The sequence below is a fragment of the Dipodomys merriami genome, unplaced genomic scaffold (genome assembly GCF_024711535.1).
Source record: "Dipodomys merriami isolate MVZ:Mamm:240054 unplaced genomic scaffold, mDipMer1.0.p SCAF_52, whole genome shotgun sequence".
Taxonomy (NCBI): domain Eukaryota; kingdom Metazoa; phylum Chordata; class Mammalia; order Rodentia; family Heteromyidae; genus Dipodomys; species Dipodomys merriami.
This window is the reverse complement of record NW_027206091.1, coordinates 3,309,430-3,330,454: the sequence shown is the minus strand read 5'-3', so window position 1 is coordinate 3,330,454 and position 21,025 is coordinate 3,309,430. Positions and strand designations below refer to the sequence as shown.

At 45.1% G+C, this 21,025-nt stretch overlaps 1 protein-coding gene across 1 annotated transcript in view; it reads right to left on the bottom strand.

Annotated features, from left to right (window-relative positions):
• Uri1 (URI1 prefoldin like chaperone) overlaps positions 1-20,613 on the bottom strand; it is a 55,874-nt gene extending 35,261 nt beyond the window's left edge. The window contains exons 1-2 of the mRNA XM_069998521.1: positions 20,267-20,613; positions 19-53 (exon numbers count right to left, since the gene is read on the bottom strand). Of these exons, the coding sequence (XP_069854622.1) occupies positions 19-53; positions 20,267-20,359 (128 nt within the window). The 5' untranslated portion in view covers positions 20,360-20,613. The remainder of the gene's footprint in view (positions 1-18; positions 54-20,266) is intronic.
• Between the last annotated feature and the right edge of the window lie 412 nt (positions 20,614-21,025).

Below are 21,025 nucleotides of genomic sequence, written 5' to 3'. Positions count from 1 at the left end.
AAATTATCTTTGACTCACCAGTGCTGGATTTTCTCTTGGCAGCTAGTGACCACCTGTCATGAAAACAGATAACTACTCATGAAAAAAAAAAAACAGGGCTCCACACAATCAGTACATCAGAAAGCTTACAACACTGACTTTACAGATTTAATAGCATCTTGCTACACATTTTTATTTGTCAAATGCACAGAGATTTGAATGTGAGTTTTTAAGCAGCATACTTTATCATCACTCTCTAATGCCGGCTGATAAACGGCAAAACAAATGGCAGCTTTCCAATTCATACTTGGGTACAAAGCCCGCTTGGTAACTATCAGCTGACATATGATAGAAGATAACTAGTATTTTGTACAATCTTCAGACCTGTTTACAAATGTTACATATTTTGTAGAATACACAAATGTTATAAATAACAAGAAACCAGTGTAACATCTATGTTTCATCAGGAAAAAGGAAAATAAATGAGTGAAAATATTTTATTTTTGTCAGTATTATCTCTGAATGTTTTCACCTGTAATTTTTATTCTGATGTATTCACAATGAATCTGGGAATATTTTTCTACTACGTTTTCAAGAAGAACTCCTTGGGATAAAGAGATGCTCTGAACAGCTCATTTTTCCCCCCACTGAATTATGGTAACATTTTAAGCACTTCATGGCCACTTTATAAACTACGTTTATAATTCTAAAAACAATGGAATTAAGCACGAAAGCTATTTGTTTTCCTGTGAGATGTTTCAATAGATTTTCCAAATGTTCAGAAAGCAAGCAGGAACTCTGTAATCAGTTTGGAGGAAATACAATTTAAAAAGTAACGCTCTTTTTGAGAGAGAACTGTAAAATCAACACGGTTTTCACAGATTGCTAATCACCGATTTTGAAATCACCCATTAATGTAAGATTTAAAGAGCCATCAAACAACACACAGCACCATTTTAGAGACAGCGAAACTAAGGGATAAGAGCCAAATGTCAAGGGCACATAGAAAGACAGCCATGTGAGCTGGCTAACACCACGCTGGCTTCTGCTCACTGCTCTAAATACCAACGTCGCCTCCCGAACACACCCCAGCCCTCACCCCCAAATCACAAGGGTTGCCAGACCTGTCACTAAATTCCTCTATTATAACATTTAATTCCTGAAATAAACGTCCTCCTTTTGGGGACATTTTTAAATACTAAGACAAGCAATCCTGTACCAAAATACATGTTGTAAACATATACCCGACCATAGTACACATTAACACAGCATAAGGAGTCTGTTCCCCAAAGAAGATCTAGCAGTTAAGTATCAATCACAGAGCAACACTTAATAACAGTGGTAATCTATTATAGAGTACTGACTTTACATCTGGAAGTGGCAAGCTAACACTACATCAATCCGAGTCACTTGATTGGATCTGGCAGTTAATTCTAAAATAGACAAAACAGAATTCGGTGTAAAAATTGGGAGAAAATAAAGGGGGGAGGGGGGGAATCTTCATGGAAATCTTTTTTTTAAATAAACTTCCCATTTAGCGCCCCATTTACAGATGAGATTCTTAAAAAATAAAATTAAAAAAAAAAACAGGATGTTTTCCAAGCCTAGTGCATGTGTCTCCACGCGTGACTTGAACCAAAGGCACAAAAAAAGAAAAGCTGCAAACCCTAAGAGCGGAATGTTCATTAACCTCCACATCATAATCCGTTCGTAGCTGCATATTAACTAGTTACATATTCATAATCATTTACATTATTTAAAGGACCTTCGGTGAAATTTCCTAGGCTGTATCCATTAGTGGTGGTGTTAAAGGTTATAGAAGATAGTCTACTTAATGTTCCCAGGAAGCTTTTGTAATTAGTAAATATGGAAATTGGGCACATACGCTTTTCAGAGTAAAAACTAAGTTGCTGGTAAGATGGCACACGTGTCCATGGCTACACCCCCACGCCCTGGCTTCCCCACCTCCCCCATCCTTTCCTGAAACAGTCACCCCAGGAACAACTTTCAAGGAGACACCAACAACAGTCCATGTCTGAATTTACAAAAGAACTTTCCACCAGCAGGTGCTGCTTCAGCACAGAAAGCGCTTATGGCTTCCTTCTGTATCCGTGCTTATACAGATGTTCACGAGAGGTGGCAGATGAATGTCAGACGTGGAAGTAGAATAACAAAGGCCTTCTGAGTTTACGTGGGGAGCCATGCCCCCAACTCCTTTAACAATAAATAAATAACCACTGGAACCCAAGCAGTTGTATTCGGATGCTGAGATGTTATTTGCAATTGGACTGCCAAGGACAAAATTTGAAGAGAGAAAATTCTATAATTCAAAATCAAACAGAGCTGGGTTTAAAAACGAAAGAAAACAACAACAAATTATGCCAAGTACCAGTGGCTCACCCTGAAATCCCAGCTAATCAAGAAGCTATGATCTGAGGACCATAGTTTGAAGCCAGTCGTGGTAGGACAGTCCATGAGAGCCTTATCTCCAAGTTACCACCCCCCAAAAGCAGAAAGCAGAGGTATAACTCAAGTGGTAGAGTACTAGCCTTCAGTGAAAAAGCTAAGTGAGAGTGCCCAGACCCTAAGCTCCAGCCCCAGTACTAGCTAGCACTGGGAGGGAGAGAGGGAGAGAGGAAGGGAGGTAGGGAAAAAGGAAGACCTTCTGATAGGGAAACCGCTAAGTTTTGTTTTTGTTTTTGTCTGTCGTGGGGCTTGAACTCTGGGCATGGGTGCTGTTCCTCAGCTCTTCAGCTCAAGGCTAGCACTCTACCACTTGAGCCACGGCGCTACTTCCTGTTTTCTGGTGGTTAATTGGAGAAAAGGACAAAAATCCAAAATCATTATATTCCTTTGTTGACCTCCCACAAAAGTAAGATAGCCAGAAGTGGTGTTATGGCTCAAATGGTAGAGTATTACCCTTGAACTGAAGAGCTGAGGGACCGTGCCCAGGCCCCAGAGTTCAAGCCCATGACCAACCAAAAAAAAAAAAAAAAAAGTAAGATAGCTGTGGAGGCACAATATTTTGTTTTGTTTACAGAAGCAAATTTGTCCAAACTTGCAAACATTACCTGAAAGTATTACTGTGCCATCTTCTTTAATAAATAAATAAATAAAACAGCCAGGCACCAGTGGCTCATGCCTATAATCCTAGCTACTCAGGAGGCTGAGACCTTAAGATAGAGGTTCAAAGCCAACCTGGGTAGGAAAGACCATGAGACTCTTATCTCCAATAAACCATCAGAAAACCGGAAGTGGCGCTGTGGCTCAAATGGTAGAGCACTAGCCTTGAACTGAAGAGCCGACGAACAGTTCCCAGGCCCAGAGTTCAAGACCCATGACCAAATAAATAAATAAATAAATAAATAAATAAATAAATAAATAAATAAATAAGTTGCTAAAATAGGTGCTGGTAGCTCACACCTGTAATCCTAGATACAAAGGAGGCTGAGATCTGAGGATCACAGTTTGAAGCCAGCCCAAGCAGATAAGGCCTTGAGACTTGTTTCTAATTAACAAGCAAAAAGCCAAAAGTAAAGATGTGGTTTGAGTGGTAGAGCACTAGCCTTGAGTAGAAAAAGCTAAAGAACAGAGCTGAGGCACTGAGTTCAAGCTCCTGTTGTCTGTCTGTATGTCTCTCTCTCTCTCTCTCTGTCTCTCTCTCTCTCACATACACACACACACACACACACACACACACACACACAGAGCTCAAATGCAATCTTAACAGCAGCAGTAAAAGCCAATAAGCCTCAATGCACCAATTCATTCATATAAATCCCTATTTCTTCCAATGTCTCCTATGCCACCACCCCCCCCCCGCTTTTCTCTTTCAGATGAAATTTATTGTTCCCAAGTGCACATCCAATAACCTGTTTTGCCTGTACCACTTTGTACACAACATACTTCTTTTTATTTTTAACACACTTTTTTTTGGTGCAAGACTGGTACTCAAACTTGGTACCTGACACTTTCACTCCAAGGCTAGTGCTCTACCAACTGAGCCAAGCTTCCAACCCTATAACACACTTCTTTTATATGTGGGAGGGGGGAGGGAAAGAGGAGGAGAAAGGGAGAGAGGGAAAGAGAAAAATGTGTGTGTGTGTGTGTGTGTGTGTGTGTGTGTATGCCAATCTTGTGGCTTGAACTCAAGGCCTGGATGCTGTTCCTGAGCTGTTTAGCTCAAGACTAGTTGCTGTTCTACCACTTGAGCCACAGCTCCACTTCAGCTTTTTGCTCGTTCATTAGAAGTAAGAGCCTCATGGACTTTCCTGCCTGTTCTGGCATTCTGAGTAGCTAGGATGACAGGTGTGAGCTATAGCACGGGCTGTAACACACTTCTTACAAAGGGTTAACATCATATTTGACAAACAATAAGGTCAATGACTGCTATGGAGAACAGGAAATAAAATTCCTTTCTGTTTTTCTGTAGAGATTGCTTGTCTAAAGTTTCTTTACAAAGGATGGAATGAAGGGCTTTCGTCCTTGAATCTATTGTGGTCACATGTCCACAAGGGGGCAGTGACCTGTGTGACTCAAGTAAAGCCGGAAGGCAGGGAGAGTGGCTCACTACTGCTGCTCCACCACGTGCTTGGCTGGGCTGCACTTAGAAAATGCCTCCCGGTTCTTCCTGAAGAGCGCAGGTGGGAGAAGCAGCTGGGAGGGGTCTACTTCATGAGGCCTGCTCGGCTGGATGGACTGCAGCACCAAGGCAGCTCAGAAAGGGAGAAGTAGTGAGGGAGGGGAGCCAGTGAAACCAGAACAGACACTGTCACAGGACAGCACCCGAAGCAGAAATACATCCTTTAAAGATGGACTACGTAAGCCAGGCGCCGGTGGCTCATGCCTGTAATCCTTGCTACTCAGGAGGCTAAGATCTGAGGCTCAAAAGCCAGTCTAGGCAGGAAAGTCTGTGAGACGCTTATCTCCAATAAGCCACTAGAAAACCAGAAGTGGTGTTGTGGCTCAAGTGGTAGAGCGCTCGCCTTGAGCTGAAGAGTGCAGGGACAGCGCCAAGCCCAGAGTTCAAGCACCATGACGCACCAAAAAAAAAAAAAAGATGGACTATGAGCTGGGCACCGGTGGCTCACGCCTGTCATCCTAACTATTCAGGAGGCTGAGACCTGAGGATGGAGATTCAAATTCAGTCTGAACAGGAAAGGCCATGAGATTCTTATCTCCAATTATCCAGCCCAAAGCCAGAAGTGGAGGTGTGACTAAAGTGACAGCCAGCCAGGCTTGAGTAGAAAAAACTAAGGGATAGCAACCAGGTCCTGAGTTCAAGCTCCAGTACTAGCCCACAAAACAAAAAAAAAGATGGACTGTCAATTATCAGCGCAGATATGCAACTGACATTTGCAAGGTACAGACTGTGTACTTTCAGCAAAAACTGTTAAGTCTTGCTGGCCGTGGGGGCACACACCTGAGACCCAGCACACTCCACAGGCCAAGGCAGGAGGATGTAGAGGTCTAGGCCAGCCTGGGCTCAGGGGTCCATCTCAGAAACAAAACACACCCAAAAACACACATATGTTTAAATGGACTCTTCACAAAGAAGGAAGGGACTACAGGTTCCCAACGGGAGGGAGGGAGGGAGGGAGGGAGGGGAGGGAGGGAGGGGAGGGAGGGAGGGGAGGGAGGGAGGGGAGGGAGGGAGGGAGGGAGGGAGGGAGGGAGGGAGGGGAGGGAGGGGAGGGAGGGAGGGGAGGGAGGGAGGGGAGGGAGGGAGGGAGGGAGGGAGGGAGGGGAGGGAGGGGAGGGAGGGAGGGAAGGGAGGACCTGAGTGCTAAGCTAACTATTTCAGTTTGAAACTTTTTTTTTTTTTTTTTTTTTTTTTTTTTTTTTTTTTGCCAGTCCTGGGGCTTGAGCTTCTCTTTGCTCAGGGCTGGCACTCTACTCCTTGAACTACAGCTCCACTACTGGCATTTTGCTGGTTAACTGGAGAATAAAAGTCTCAAGAACTTTTCTGCCCAGATTAGCTTCAAACTTTAATCCTCAGATGTCGGTCTCCTAAGTAGTTAGGATGACAGGCTGAGGGATCAGTTCTCCCCCAGAGCCCAAATTTTTATTTGAAAATGTAACTGAAAAGCAAACTGTTACACTATATGCTAAAACTAATGTTGTGGAGTCACTTTTTTGAAACACTTAAATGTTACTTACAAATTGAGCAAGGAGGAGGACAGACTTCCTTCCTGGTTTTGGCAGCCTTCCTTCTCTTCCCACAGTAGCTCTGAGGCTGTCCTGCTCCCGCCCCAATACCCCTGTGGAATCTTACAGGGGGGCAAGAAAGGACGCGTCTCACTGCCTTGAGGCTCTTTTCTTCCAGTGTTTGTCTTCTGATTGTATATGGCATTCTACTGGAAATTCAAGACTCTGTTCAGTGGGGGGGGGGGGGGGGGGGGCCCTCAAGGTATTGATTTTCTGGTATTATATAACAGGTATCCAGGCACCTCTAGCTGTACTTACTGGCTCGAAGCCACCCAGGAGGCAGGAGCAGATCAACACTGGACAACATTCACCTGCCACCCAGGAAACATACAAGCTTTGTCTCTGGTTGGTTGGCTTTGAGGGTTTTTTTTTGTTTTGTTTTGTTTTGTGCCCAGACTGAAGCTTGAATTCAGGGCCTGGGTGCTGTCCCTGAACTTTTCTGCTCAAGGCTAGTTAGTGCTCTACCACTTGGGCCAGAGCTCTACTTCCCAGCTTTTTGGTGATTAACTGAAGAGTCTTATGGACTTTCTTGCCATGGCTGGCTTCAAACCATGATCCTCAGAGCTTAGCCTCCTGAGTAGCTGGGGTTACAGGCATGAGCCACCAGTGCCTGGGTGCATTAAGCCTTAAAAATAAAGTAATTTGATATATTGTAAATTATGGATGAACCCTGAAGACATGTCAAGGGAGATAACCTGGTCAAAAACTAGCAAATACTAGATGATTCTGTGAGATAACCTAACCAAATTCAGACAGAGAAAAGCAGAATGGCGTGAGAGGGTTACGAGACTGGGACAGAGAACTACTGTTTAAAATACAGGGGTATGGATTACAAGGTTACAAAAGAAGTTCTAGTGCTGGGCACTGGTGGCTAAGACCTGAGGAGCTCAAAGCCAGCCCAGGGAAGGAAAGTCTGTGAGATGCTTATCTCCAACTGAGCACCAAAAAGCCTGAAGTGGAGCTGTGGCTCAAAGAAAAAAAGCTAGGAATAGCGCCCAGACCCTGAGTTAAGGCCCCAGAACTGGCACACCCCCAAAATAAAAGGAAGTCCTAGTGATTATGGCTGACCAATAAGACTGTTATTAATGTCCTTCAACTGTCCATTTCAGTGAGCTAACATTCTAAATGGTAAACTTTGTTTTATATATTTTTTTACTGTAATTTTTAAATGTCAAATTCTAGGTGATAAAATTGAATCTACATAAATTTTTTTAACTCAAAGGCATGTAAGAAAGACTACATGCTGTTTATAAGAGACATACTTTGCATACTTTGAACACAAATAGATTGAAGTTCAAAGACAAAAATAATAATAGAGCATAAAAAAAAGAAAGCTAGATATGCTGGTGCATACTAATACCCAACAAAGGAGACTTGGCGAAGAGAAGTATCACTGGAGATAAAAATACTTCAAAATGATAAAAAGGTCAATGGCCAGGAAGTTACTGCCATCCTCCATTTGTATTCACTGAGTACCACAACTAACACCACAGCGGAGATTTTTAATACACATCTCTTGATAACTGGCAGAATTAGTCCATAAAAAAATCAACATGGATATAAAAACTTGAACACCACATCCAGCTATACTAACATGCTGTAACTCAAAAACTGCAGAAATGAGGGATGGAGGGGGGGTGAATCTAATCAAGGTATGGACCCCGCCACACCTTGGGCAACATCTGATGCTAATAAAAAATATTTAAAACAAAAACATGCAAAACTAACATTCTTTCCAATAAGGCCCAGTATATCACTCCTGTAATTCCAGTAACTGAGGGCTAAGATATCATGATTGGAGGCCAGTCCCAACAAAAAGTTCACAAGAACTCCATCTCAACCAATAAAAAAGCTGTGCCATAGTGGCTAGAACGAGTAAGTCCAGCTACTCAGGAAGTGTGAATAAGAGAAACAATTCCAGGCCAACAGGGGAAAAAAATACAAGATTCTGCTCAAAAAATAACAAGAGCAAAATAGGCTATAGACATGATCCGAATGTAGATCACCTGCCTAGCAGGGACAAGGCCCTGAGTTCAAATCAATCCTAGTACAACTAAATACCTCCAGCTATGAGAATGGCACTGGATGTGTGGGGTACCTAATGACTTAAAGAAATACATATACTGTAAGGGTAAAAAAGTAGACATTAATGATTTAAGCATTCATCTTTTTTTTTTTTTTGCCAGTCATGGTGCCTGTACTCTGGGTCTGGGCACTGCCCCTCAGCTCTTCAGCTTAAGGCTAATGCTCTACCACTTGAGCCACAGCACCACTTCCAGCTTTTTTTTTGCTTATGTGGTGCTGAGGAATCGAACCCAGGGCCTCAGGCATGCAAGGCAAGCGCTCTACCACTGAGCCACCTTCCCAGCCCATGCATTCATCTTTTAAAGGGACAAAAAAAATAGAAAGTTTAAAAACAAAAACAGAAACCAATAAAGAGTTAAAAAAGAGAAAAATCAGCAAAGCCAAAAATTGGCTCCTTGAAAAATGGTGATACTAGATTACTGCACTACTACCCCCATAGGAAGACTAAGGTGGGAGAGAGGGAACATCACAGATTACAAATAACACCAATTACAAAACAAAGACAGCACTACCGGATACTTATTTGAATTATGAACAGTTCAAAGCCAAGAAAACTGAAAACTTTTACATAAAAACAGCAATTGCTGGGGCTGGGAAGGTGGCTCAGTGGTCGAGTGCTTGCCTTGCATGCTTGAGGCCCTGGGTTCGATTCCTCAGCACCACATAAGCAGGAAAAAAAAACGGAAGTAGCACTACAGCTCAAGTGGTAGAGCGCTAGCCTTGAGCTGAAGAGCTGATGGACAATGCCCAGGCCCAGAGTCCAGGCTCCACGACCGGACCCAAAAAACAAAAACAAAAACAAAAACAGTAATTGCTTTAAAAACCATATTGCTTAAACTGGTAAAATTAGAAACACAAAAACTGCACAGTTCTCTAACAGAGAAACTGAGCTTGCATTTTTTTGGTTTGTTGGTTTGTGTCAATCCTGGGACTTGAACTCAGGGCCTGGGCACTGCCCTTACGCTTTTTTGCTCAAGGCTGGCATTCTATCACTTTAGGCACAAATCCATTTCAGACTTTTTGGTAGTTAATTGAGGCAAGACTTTCCTGAATGGGCTGGCAGTGAACCATGATCCTCAGATCTCAGCCTTCTAAGAAGCTAGGATTACAGGCATGGGCCACCAACAATAGCTATAAAATTCTTTTATAAAATACACAAGTGAGGCCAGCACAACCCTGAAACTAATACAGAATATCACATATAATTACAGTCATCAAAACTACAATCTCTCATGGGCCACAGAAACAAGGTACCTGGACAAAATAGAATAAGGCAAGGCTGCAATGATGTTTAATAATTTTTAAAAACCGAGTAATTCTAATTAATGTCTCCATCAACAGAAAAGGCATTTGATAGACTTCAGTATCTACTCATGATAAAAGGAGCTATGTGTCATTTGTAACAAGGAAGACATAAAGCTACCCTGCTGTGGGAAACATGGTGGCACAAAACTGTACTAAAGGCTCTACCTGGCTGGGTGCCATAGCTCACACCTATATTCGCAGTTAGTCAGGAGGCTGAGATCTGACAATCAAGGCTCGAAGCCAGCCTCCGCAGCGAAGCCAGCCTCGGCAGGAAAAGTCCAAGAGACTCATATCTCCAATAAACTATCAAAAACCAGAAGGCAGCTGACTGACTTAAGTGATAGAGTGCCAGCATTAAGTGAAAAAGCTAAGGGACAGCACCTAGGTCCTGAGTCCAAGTCCCAGGACTGACCCCTCCCAAAAAAACTTGTCATACATCAAAGGACAGTATCAAGAAAGTAGAAAATAAGCTAGAGAATGGAAGGAAATGTTTGTAATCACAAGCAAGAGCTTAAGATCCAGATATATAGATTTCTTCTGTCTCATCAGCAAATGGACAAACCAATTAAACAGTGGGCAAAGGAGTGGAGTAGAAACTTCTGAGAGGTGCCGGCCAATGATCCCTCACTATTAGGGAAATGGACTTCGAGAGCACAGTGGGAGGCTGCATACCCGGGTAGACAGCTATAATGAGGAAGATGGAAGATAAGAACACGGCAACACCGCTCGCATGCCCTCCCCTGCTGCTGGAAAAGCACCTGCGCAGACACCGTGAGAACGGCCTGGCAGTTTCTCAGCTTCCAGAGGAGTCAGCAACTCTAGTCATACTCCAAAGAAGACTCAAACCCTTCTCACTGTGGAGCCATCCATAACAGCCTTAATGTGGAAAGAGTGGACGAGACAAGCACCACATCCCAACAAGGAAATATTACTCAGCACAAAAAGAAACCAGCCTGGGAAGGTGGCTCCGTGGTAGAGCGCTTGCCTTGCATGCCTGAAAGCCCTGGGTTCGATTCCTCAGCACCTCATAAGCAGAAAAAGCCGCAAGTGGCTCAAGTGGTAGAGTGCTAGCCTTGAGTTGTAGAGCTGAAGGACAGCGCCCAGGCCGAGTTCAGGCCCCACAACTGACTAAAAATAAAATAAAATAAAGAAATGAAGTACTCATACACTTCATTGATAAAACTTTTGCCAAGTGAAATAAACCAAAGACCTAAGGACAAGTAGTATTACCTCATTCCACCCAGCTGAAACAGAAGGGAGAAACTACAAGGGAGAAATTCATCTAAGGAGAAAGCCCATCAGAGCTTACCAGGGAGGGCGAGTGGAAGGATGAAGAGTTTTGTTAACAAGGATCACAGCTTGAAGCCATCCTGGGCAGGAAAGTCCATGAGACTTTTATCTCCAATTAACCAGCAGAAAATCAGAAGTGGCACTGTGACACAAATTGGTAGAGCATTAACTTTGAGGGGAAAAAAAAAAACTTGGGACTGCGCCCTGGCCCTGAGTTCAAGCCCCAGGATAGATGGACAAAAGGAAAGGAAAGAAATGGGCCATTCCAGACCATCCATGACAACTGGATGGACCTCATCAAGTACTAACTGCACCAAGAACCTGAACCATAGCTTCTATCTACAATCTCACCTGGCCAGCATTCTCAAAGAGGACTGCTCTATTTAAATTCTTACTCTGCTTCTAAATGAAACCGATTTCCACCATATTCTCTCTCCCTTCCCTGCAGGCCCCCCGTACTAGTTTAGAATTGGACAACGGGATCACTGGCAATAGCACATGGTGACCACCTTCCAGGTGCAGAAGGCTGAAGATGTCCTCTGTGTTTTCCATGTTTGCATGGTAATACATCACTGCAGCAAACACTCCTGGGTCCCTGGTCCCTGGTCTACAGGCAATTAGCGGAAAGATATTGTCCCCAGAGCAGGGAAGGGCCAAGGGGTTGGGGGGAGGGAGGGCGCAAGAGGGTTGGGACACCTGACACCACAGAGCAGAGGATGATGGGAGATATGAAGCCTGAAGAGCACCCTTTGCCAAATGTGGGACAATTGGAACATCAAAAGGAATCATCAATCAGATGAGGTTAGTTCTTTCCTAAAGATCCTAGCTACTCAGGATCTAAGGATAGCGGTTCGCAGTCAGCCGGAGCAGAAAAGTCTGAGACTCCTTATCTCCAATGAACCAGCAAAAAAGCCACAGGTGGAGATATGGCTCAAGTGGTAGAGTACCAGTTTTGAGGTGTAAGGGGGGGGGAGGGAGAAGCTGAAGAACAGTGCACAGGCCCTGAGTTCAAGCTTCAGTACCCGCACAAAAATAAATAGCAGAATGACAGAAATAACAATATTCTAAATTAAAGATAGCAACACTCAAGGTGAGAGTACCTACCACAAAGGCTCTTGTTCTTCTTTTCTTTTTTTTTTTTTTTTTTTTTGGGGGGGGGGGTCTGGTTATGGGGCCTGAACTCTGGGCCTGGGCGCTGTCCCTCTGCTCTTCAGCTCAAGGCTAGCAGGCTACCACTAGAGCCACAGCGCCACTTCCGGCTTTTTTCTTTTTGCTTATGTGGTGCTGAGGAATGGAACCCAGGGCCTTGGGTATGCAAGGCAAGCGCTCTACCACTGAGCCACCTTCTGTGTGAAGTTTTGTTTTTAGCAGTACTGAGGTTTCAACTGAGAACCTTAACTTGCTAGACAGACATTCTACCAGTTCAGCCATCACCCCACCCCTTTTGGCTTTAGTTATTTTTCAGATAGGGTCTCTAACATTCACTTAGACCAGATTCAAACCCTGAGTGTACCTACAGTGTCCTGCCAGGCTGTGATTCCAGGCATGTGCTACCATGCCCAGCCACAAAGACTCTTCTTCATAGAAAAATACCAGCCCATAAATACTGATCATTAAACAGCAACAATAACTGACTTGGAAAAGATCGGCCATGGAACAGACATTTGGGGGTACAGAATTCCACGCTGTCTTAGAGCACTGCTACACACTTAAAGGGCTTCTTTTGTGCACAGAGCAAAGGCCCATGTAAGGTGCACAGCCCTGGTAGACACCACGTTAAACCTGTGGTATGATACAGTGGGAAGCCAGCACCACTGCCGACCCCCCGTCTTCCAAGACGCCAGACTTGCTTTCTTCCTCTTTCTTCCAATTGTGGGACATCTATAAGGGAATTGTGGTGATACCTCCAAAAGTGTCCATTTCCTAGAGGAAATTCAGCAAGAGGGTTGTTACAGATGAAAGGAGACAAGACCCACAGCCTGATGAAATGGTGGCCTTGCACTGCAAAAGAAAGCTATACTGGACCACTTTGGGGGGGAGGGGGAAACACAAGGAAAGGGGGATTTTAATTTGTTGGCTGTCAATGTTAATTTCTTGGGTCTGAAACAACACATTATGGTTATATAGGAGAATGACCTTGTTCTAGAAAGATATGTGGCTAAGAACTAAGGATGTGATAATATCTGCAATTTCTTTTCAAACAGCTCAGCAGGGGAAAAAGAAAGAAAGAAAAGAGGAACAGAGAGAAAGAAAAAGCAGCCAACAAAGGCAGGACTTGCGCACACTACAGTAGGTTTATTAAGAACATCTAAACCACTGCGGCCACCATGGTCTCCAGGCCTAGTCGCCAGGATTGGGGGTGGCAGTATATCCTGACAATGAATGAGCTGCTTTATAAAAATAGTAACTTACAAGTAGTAAGTCTGAAACTCACCCCCTGACAAAATAAATATGCTTTAGCCTATACCTGCAAAAACAGCTTGTATTTCTTAAAAATAGGGGGTGGGGGGAGAGAGATGGAGGACAGAAGTAGAAGGTGTGTCTCAAGTGATACAGCACAAGTGTTGAGTGAAAAAGCTAAGGGATAACAGCCAGGTCCTGAATTCTAGCCCCAACACTAGCACAAATGCTAGAAAAATCCAGGCCTGGTGGCTCATGCCTAGAATCCATGCTACTCAAGAAGCTAAGAACTAGTGGATCACAGTTCTAAGCCAGCCCAAGCAGAAAAGCCCAACAGGCTCCATCTTCAAATAGCCAGCAAAATGCCAGACTGGAAGCATGGCTCAAGTATTAGAGCAAGAAAATGTGAGCAAAAAAGCTGAGAAACTGAGCCAGAGTGCAGGGTCCTGAGTTCAAGCCCCCTCAAGAGAGGGGAGGGGGAGAACTTCAACATTACAATGACCAAATGCACTGTCTTTAATACTCCCTTGTAACTATTCAACTTGGGGGGGGAGGGAACTGTTTTCTAAAATGCAAGACTCTTATCAAACGAAAGCTAGAAGGAAACTTGTTTGCTTGATGAAAAGTAAATATAAAAATACCCACATCCTTCATGGTGAACTTGCAGACTTTTACGCAAAATCCCAACCATTTGGTTCTGCACTAGATTCTCACCAGAACCAAAGGCAAAAGAGAGGGAAAGGGGAAGGGAGAAGGAAGAGAGTGAGGGATAGAGGAGAGGGGGGAGAAAGAAAGAAATCCAGCCACAAGACTAAGCCCTTGCAGACTAAGACCATGATGCACTATCAGCCAATGGAACAGTTGAGAAAGAAATGTACATATGTGGATATGTGGTTACCTGACCTATGACAAAGAGGACACTAAGTGCACGTACCACAGATGTGCCAGCAAGGTGATGGGCAGGGACCATCCATGTGGTCCCGATCCCTCACAATTCACAGTCAATTCAAGCAAGCAAATCAAGAGAGAAGCTTCTAGAAGACAATGGAAGATGACAACTTCTGAACTCCAGAAGAGGGCTGGGATGAAGCTCAAAGGTAGAGTACTTGTCTATACTGCACATGTGCCTGGGCCCCATTCACAGCACCCCAAAAAACACGATGCAAGAAAACACCAACTCTATTAAGAAACTGCTGTTAAAAGTAACTATTCAACAAAAGGACACAGAGTGCTAACTCAAGCCCAAGACTAAGTAAAACACAATTTTTTTCAGACTTATTGATAAAACATTTGTATCAAAAATCTATGAAGAAAGCCAGGCAATGTTGGCTCACGCCTGTAATCCTAGCTACTCAGGAGGCTGAGATCTGAGGATCGTGGTTCAAAGCCAGCCCTTGCAGGAAAGTCTGTGAGACTCTTCAATAAACCACCAGAAAACTGGAAGTGGTGCTGTGGCTCAAGTGGTAGAGCGCTAGCCTTGAGCTGAAGAGCTGAGAGTTCAAGCCCTACGACCTACAAAAAAAAAAAAAAAATATGAAGAGTCAAGCACAGATGGCTCACACCTGTGAGGCTAGCTAACCAGAGGCTGAGATCTAAGAATCCTAGTTCAAAGTCAGCCTGGGCAGGAAAATCCATGAGACTCTTAGCTCCAATTAACCTTCAAAAGACTGGAAGCAGAGGTGTGACTCAGGATAGACCAACCTTGAGTGAAAATGCTAAGGGAAAGTGCCCAGGCCCTAAGCTCAAGCCCGAAGGATGGAGGGAGGAAAGGAAAGAGGGAAAGGAGAGAAGGACGGAAGAAGGGAGGGAGGGAGGGAGGGACCATTTATTTCTAATGTGCTTAATTCTCCAAGGATCTATTACCAGGAAAGCATAAACTATTTCAAAATTCTAGGAAAGAATTACATGAGGCACTCAATAATTTTTTCCAAATGAGTTTTCCAATCTTAACTTATCTCAGAAATAAACCAAAGAAGGGGCTGGGAAGGTGGCTTTAGTGGTAGAGGGCTTGCCTTGCATGCATGAGGCCCTGGGTTCGATTCCTCAGCAGAAAAAGCTGAAGTGGCGCTGTGGCTCAAGTGGTAGAGCACTAGTCTTGAGCTGAAGAGCTGAGGGACAGCATCTAGGCCAAGAGTTCAGGCCCCAGGACCGACCAAAAAAAAAAAAAACCCTAACTATACTACCCAATTCTTTCTTCATAGCATCATAAAAATCTCAGCAATTCTGCTAGTAAAGTATAGTAGTATCTGAACACATAAAATACAGCTAGCCCAGAAATACAACCTTAACCAAGGAACCAAAGTTTCAACATGATGCAACTTGAGGAAGAATCAGACAACAGGATCTCAGCAAAGGAAACTGCCTGGAACAGGCCAAATCATTACACAAAGCACACATAAGCCCTTACCAAATGCCTTACTGCTATTAAAAAAAAAAAATCCAGTCTAAAAAATGATCCAAATTTCCTTCTACCTAGCATCTTGTGTCTGAGTATTAAGATCAAAGAAAACCTTTCAGGGGCAAGAAAAAAAAACAAACCCTAGGATGTCAGAATAAATTAAATTACACCAGCTCTTCAGTGACTAAAAAGTAAACCTGCCTAACTGGTGTTCAAACCAGCCAAGAGTCATCTTTCAAGCTCAGAAGGTGTTTAGAAATTAAAGATACAACATCTCACCTTTGAATAAAAATAAAGTTTTATCAACATCAAAAGGAAAAGGAAAATGGAATCCAACTCCAGAAACTTTGAAGTTGTGCTTTTAAAACCATAGGATGCTTTTGTATTTTGCCAGTACTGATTCGAACTCAGGGCCTTGCACTTGGCTTGCTTTGCTAGCTCAGCTAGTGCTCTACCACTGGAATCATGGTTCCAGTCCAGCTTTTTTGGCTGGTTATTCTGAAGATGTACTCTTCTGCCAGACTGGTATTGAACTATGATCCTCCAGACCTCAGCCTTGAGCTGCTAGCATCAGCTTGCAATGTTTCTTCAATACAAAGTGAATATGTACACATAGCCTGAAGCATACTCCTCCAAAGAACACACACTACATTAGATGTAGTGCATTTTTTTGATGAATCCCTTAATGCTGCATTTTTTCAATTATAGACAAAGCTACAAGAAACTTTTCTTGGCTGGGAAGTTGGCTCAGTGGTAAAGCGCTTGCTTTGCATGCCTGAGGCCCTGGGTTCGATTCCTCAGTACCACATAAGAAAAAAGCTGGAAGTGGCGCTGTGGCTCAAGTGGTAGAGCGCTAGCCTTGAGCTGAGGGACAGCGCCCAGGCCCAGAGTTCAGGCCCCACAACTGGACCCAAAAAAAAAAAGAAAGAAAGAAACTTTTCATACTTTTTGTTGACAAAGATTTTTTTTTTTCAGTAAAAATTAAAAGGCAATAAATAGGAGTTCTGTTTTGTTGCCCACACTGAGGCTTAAACTGAGGGCCTAGAACTTACGCAGCTTTTTCAAGCAAGGCTGGCACCCTACTACTTGAGCCACAGTGCCACTTCCGGTTTTCTGGTGTTAACTGCAGATAAGTCTCACAGACCTTCCTGTCTGGGCTGGTTCTGATCCATGATCCTCAGATGGCAGCCTTTTGAGTAGCAATGATTATTGGCCTGAGCCACCAGCGCCTGGTAAGATTGTTTTAATAGGCCTGGGAAAGTGGCTCAGTGGTAGAGTGCTTGCCTTGCATGCCTGAGGCCCTGGGTTCAATTCCTCAGCACCACATAAGCAAAAAGAAAAAAAAGCTGGAAATGGCACTGTGGCTCCAGTGGTAGAGTGCTAGCCTTGAGCTGAAGAGCGGAGGAACAGCGCCTAGGCCCAGAGTTCAGGCCCCACGACTGGAGCCCCCCCCCCCAAAAAAAAAAGATTGTTTTAATAGCTTCTTTTCGTTGTTGTGCTTTTAAAAGCTACAGCCTGAGGCACCTACCTTATATAATAAACTTATTCCAGTACTGAATTTGCAGCCTGCAAGATAGACTGAGAGGACAGCTTTCAAATCATTTTCTCACCAAAACCAGCAGGACAGTCATCCAAGTCACTTTCTCTTGCTCCTGGCAAGAGATAAAAATCCCTGACTGACACAGAGATTCAACAATGACATTTTTCCCTCTAAAACTCACAATGTGCCCAAGCTTCTGCTGGAGTACCAGCTAGCATCTACTGCACAACTAAAACAGAGATGGTAAACCTAAATCAACTCCCACACAGAAGTTCTTAATTCACTGTTTCATCAGCAAAACTTTCCTATAATACACACTACTTAAACCCCAGTTCTCGGGGTTGGGAAGGTGGCTCAGTGGTAGAGCGCTTGCCTTGCATGCCTGAGGCCCTGGGTTCGATTCCTCAGTACCACATAAGCAGAAAATAAAAAGCCGGAAGTGGCGCTGTGGCTCAAGTGGTAGAGCGCTAGCCTTGAGCTGAAAAGCTGAGGGACAGTGCCCAGGCTCAGAGTTCAGGCCCCATGACTGGACCAAAAAAAAAAAAAAAAAATGAGTTAAACCCCAGTTCTGTCACCAGTACAGCTGTGGGTCTCCTATCCACTGACACAAATATTGCCATTAAAATCAATGTGGTCTAGCCAGGCACTGCTGGCTTACCTAGCTACTCAGGAGGCTGAGATTCAACAAGCTCACCCAACACAGCAAAGGCCATAAGAATCTTAGCCACAGTTAATCACACCCACCCGCCAAAAAAAAAAAAAAAAAAAAAAGGCCAGAAGTGGCATTGTCACAAGTAGCACTAGTCTTGGACAAAAAAGACAGAGGATAGCACCTAGGCCCTAAATTCAAGCCTTAGTACTGGATAGATATACAAACAGTCTAGTTACTGAGAGGACTTTCTCATGAGATATGTATGCATGTTTATTTCATGTGCCCAATTAATATGAACACAAGACACACACAATGGCCTGGACCATGCCCTCTGAAGTCACTCAGCCTGACACAGACTATGACTATTACAGACAACTGGTTGTCTCAAATGCTGCCACACTTAACTACACCTGCAAGCTGTCCAGAGCACTCCAAGAACTATTCTTCGAATACCCCAACATCACGATAAAACCAGGGATCTTCTTTTTTAATGATGGAGGAAACACATGGATCCAGAGATAGTCATACTTCGTATTTTGAAGAGAATTCTACTCCAGACTAAAAACCCAGAAACATATCTCCTGAAGGCTTATTCAACATTTTCACAACAAAAATTGTTAATAGCTTTGTTAGCAAGAAACAGGGTTTGATATGGGGCTAACTTTTCTTCTCTCCTTCTGTTTCTTTTTAAAAGGGAAGGTACTTTGTAATTTAAATACAATAAAGTAGGTGAAATCTTAAAGCCCCATCCATGTGGAAATAAGTCACAGGCTTAAAAACCCCCAGTGGTTTTATTGGAGGAAAATAATTCACAAAAGTAAAACTAATGCAAACTAATAATTAATAATAAACCAACCAGAACAAAGTAGAGAAGTTTTTCACTGTTTATCCCAACAAGTGGTTTAGCAGGGTTTCCTAGATTCAATAAAAATCCTGGAATTGCTGGAGGCTGGTGGCTCACCCCTTTCTTTAGTCCAAGCTACTCAGAAGGCTGAGATCTGAGGCTCTTGGTTCGAAGCCAGCCCAGGCAGAAAAATCCGTAACTCTTATCTCCAACTAACCTCCCAAAAGCCAGAAGTTCAAGTGAGAGAGCTCAGGGATAGCACCCTGAGTTCAAACCCCAAAGCATGGAAAGAAAATAGGAAGCTGAGTAGATTTCCACAAACACTTCACTGTTTTTTTTTTCTTTTCTTGTGAGTATGTTCCATTCCTGAGGCCTGAACTCAGCCTCATGCCCTGTATTGGCTATTTCCACTCAGGCTGGTGCTCTACCACTTGAACCACACCTCCACTTCCAACTTCCTACTGGTTAATTGGAGATAATAGTCCCAAAAACTTTTCCTGCATAGGCTGGCTTTGAACCGAGATCCTCAGATCTCAGCTTCCTGAGAAGCTAGATTACATGTGCGCAACTCAACTTCTTTAATATCCCATTAGAACTATATACAAAACTTTCTCCTCTCTTCACAGGCAGTTTAAAAACTCAACTCAATAGACGAGTGTCATAAAAACTTAGCCAAGAGGGAGTTGCTATTTCAACCACACACACACACACACACACACACACACACACACACACACACAGGACCGCACCGGCCAGGAGTATCCTTCCAAACACACACACACACACACACACACACACACACACACACACACACACACACACACACACACACACACACACACACACACACACACACACACACACACACACACACACACACACACACACACACAGAGGACCGCACCGGCCAGGAGTATCCTTCCAAACATCACACGACTTTTCCATGCTATCCAAATCATAACCAACAAAGTTGACTTTTAATCAACAGGAAGATAAGAAGCTACATAAAAATTCCGCAAAGGGATCACTTTTCAACGGTGCGTTCTTCCCTTTCCCCCTTTGCCCCCCTCCCTCTCTCCCTCCCGCAAAACTTCCCACACACTCCGGAAAGCGGTGTTCAGAACAAACCCCACTTTGGGCGTTCACCAAGGTGGGGGGGGGGGGCTGTAGAGAAAAAAGGTAACAAACAGCACGCAACCCAAGTTTCTCCCCCATCTCCGGCCCCCACCCCGTACTTTCCGTGAGGCCCCCCCGGACTCGTCCCGCAGATCATGAGGGGCCGGGCGGGGCTCTTAGCCCCCCCCCACCACCATCACACAAACACGGATTATGAGGGGGCCGGCCTGAAGGTTTCCGTGCAGCCCCCCAGACGCCCCGCGGATAGTGGGGGGCCCCCGGACGGGACTGGGACTCCCGAGCCCCCGCGGATCGTGAGGGGCCGGGTCAGGAGAGGGCCAGGCTGGGCTCCCGACATCCCTCAGACCGTGGGGGGCCCGGCCCGGCCCGGCCCGGCCCGGGGGATGGGGGGGGTGCTCCGGGGCCGCAGGCGGAAGCGCGGCCTGTTACCTTTTCCTGCTCCTCGCGGAGCCGCGCCACCTCGGGGGCGCGCAGGGGCGCCGCTGCCGGTTCGGGGGGCTCGGGATCCGGTGGGGCGGCCATGGCGGGGCCTCAACGAGGCGAACGAGTCCTAAACAAGTGTTTATGGAGGCGGCGTGGAGCCCGCGTGCTCCCCCGCATGCACCGCGCGCCCGGCGCCCAGGAGGCCGCGCTTCTCGTCACCCGAGCCCCGGGGGCCGCTGCTCGTGTCCGGGCTGCCCGAGGCCGCATCTCACACGTGCATACCGCCGGCTTCGAGCCGCAGGCCGGACGCCCAGAGCTCCAGCTGCTCTCCCGTGGAGCGGGACCCCCAAAACACACGCACGCACCCGAGCGTCCTGGAGCGGTCGCACCTCCTGCGCGTCATCCGTAAAGCCCGCCCCTAATCCCGGCCCTAGCCACGCCCCCGCGCAGCGCGCTGATTAGCGCATATACCCGCGCAGGCTCCGCCCCTCTCCCCGCCCACACGCAGCACGTTGGTTAGCCACTATGCCCCAATGCTGGCTCCGCCCAGATAGTGGCCACGCCCCCTAGTCACGCCCACACAGGGCCCAGAAAAAAACGGTGGCTCAAATCGTAGAGCACCAGCCTTGAGCAAAAATGCATAAGGACGGTGGCTAGGCTCCTCGCTCTGTTGCTGGCCTCGCCCCCGAGTGCTCCAGGTGGGGGACCCAGTGTCCTGGCCCTGTGTAAACTTCTGGATGTTTCCATTCCCGCCGATACCTGGGC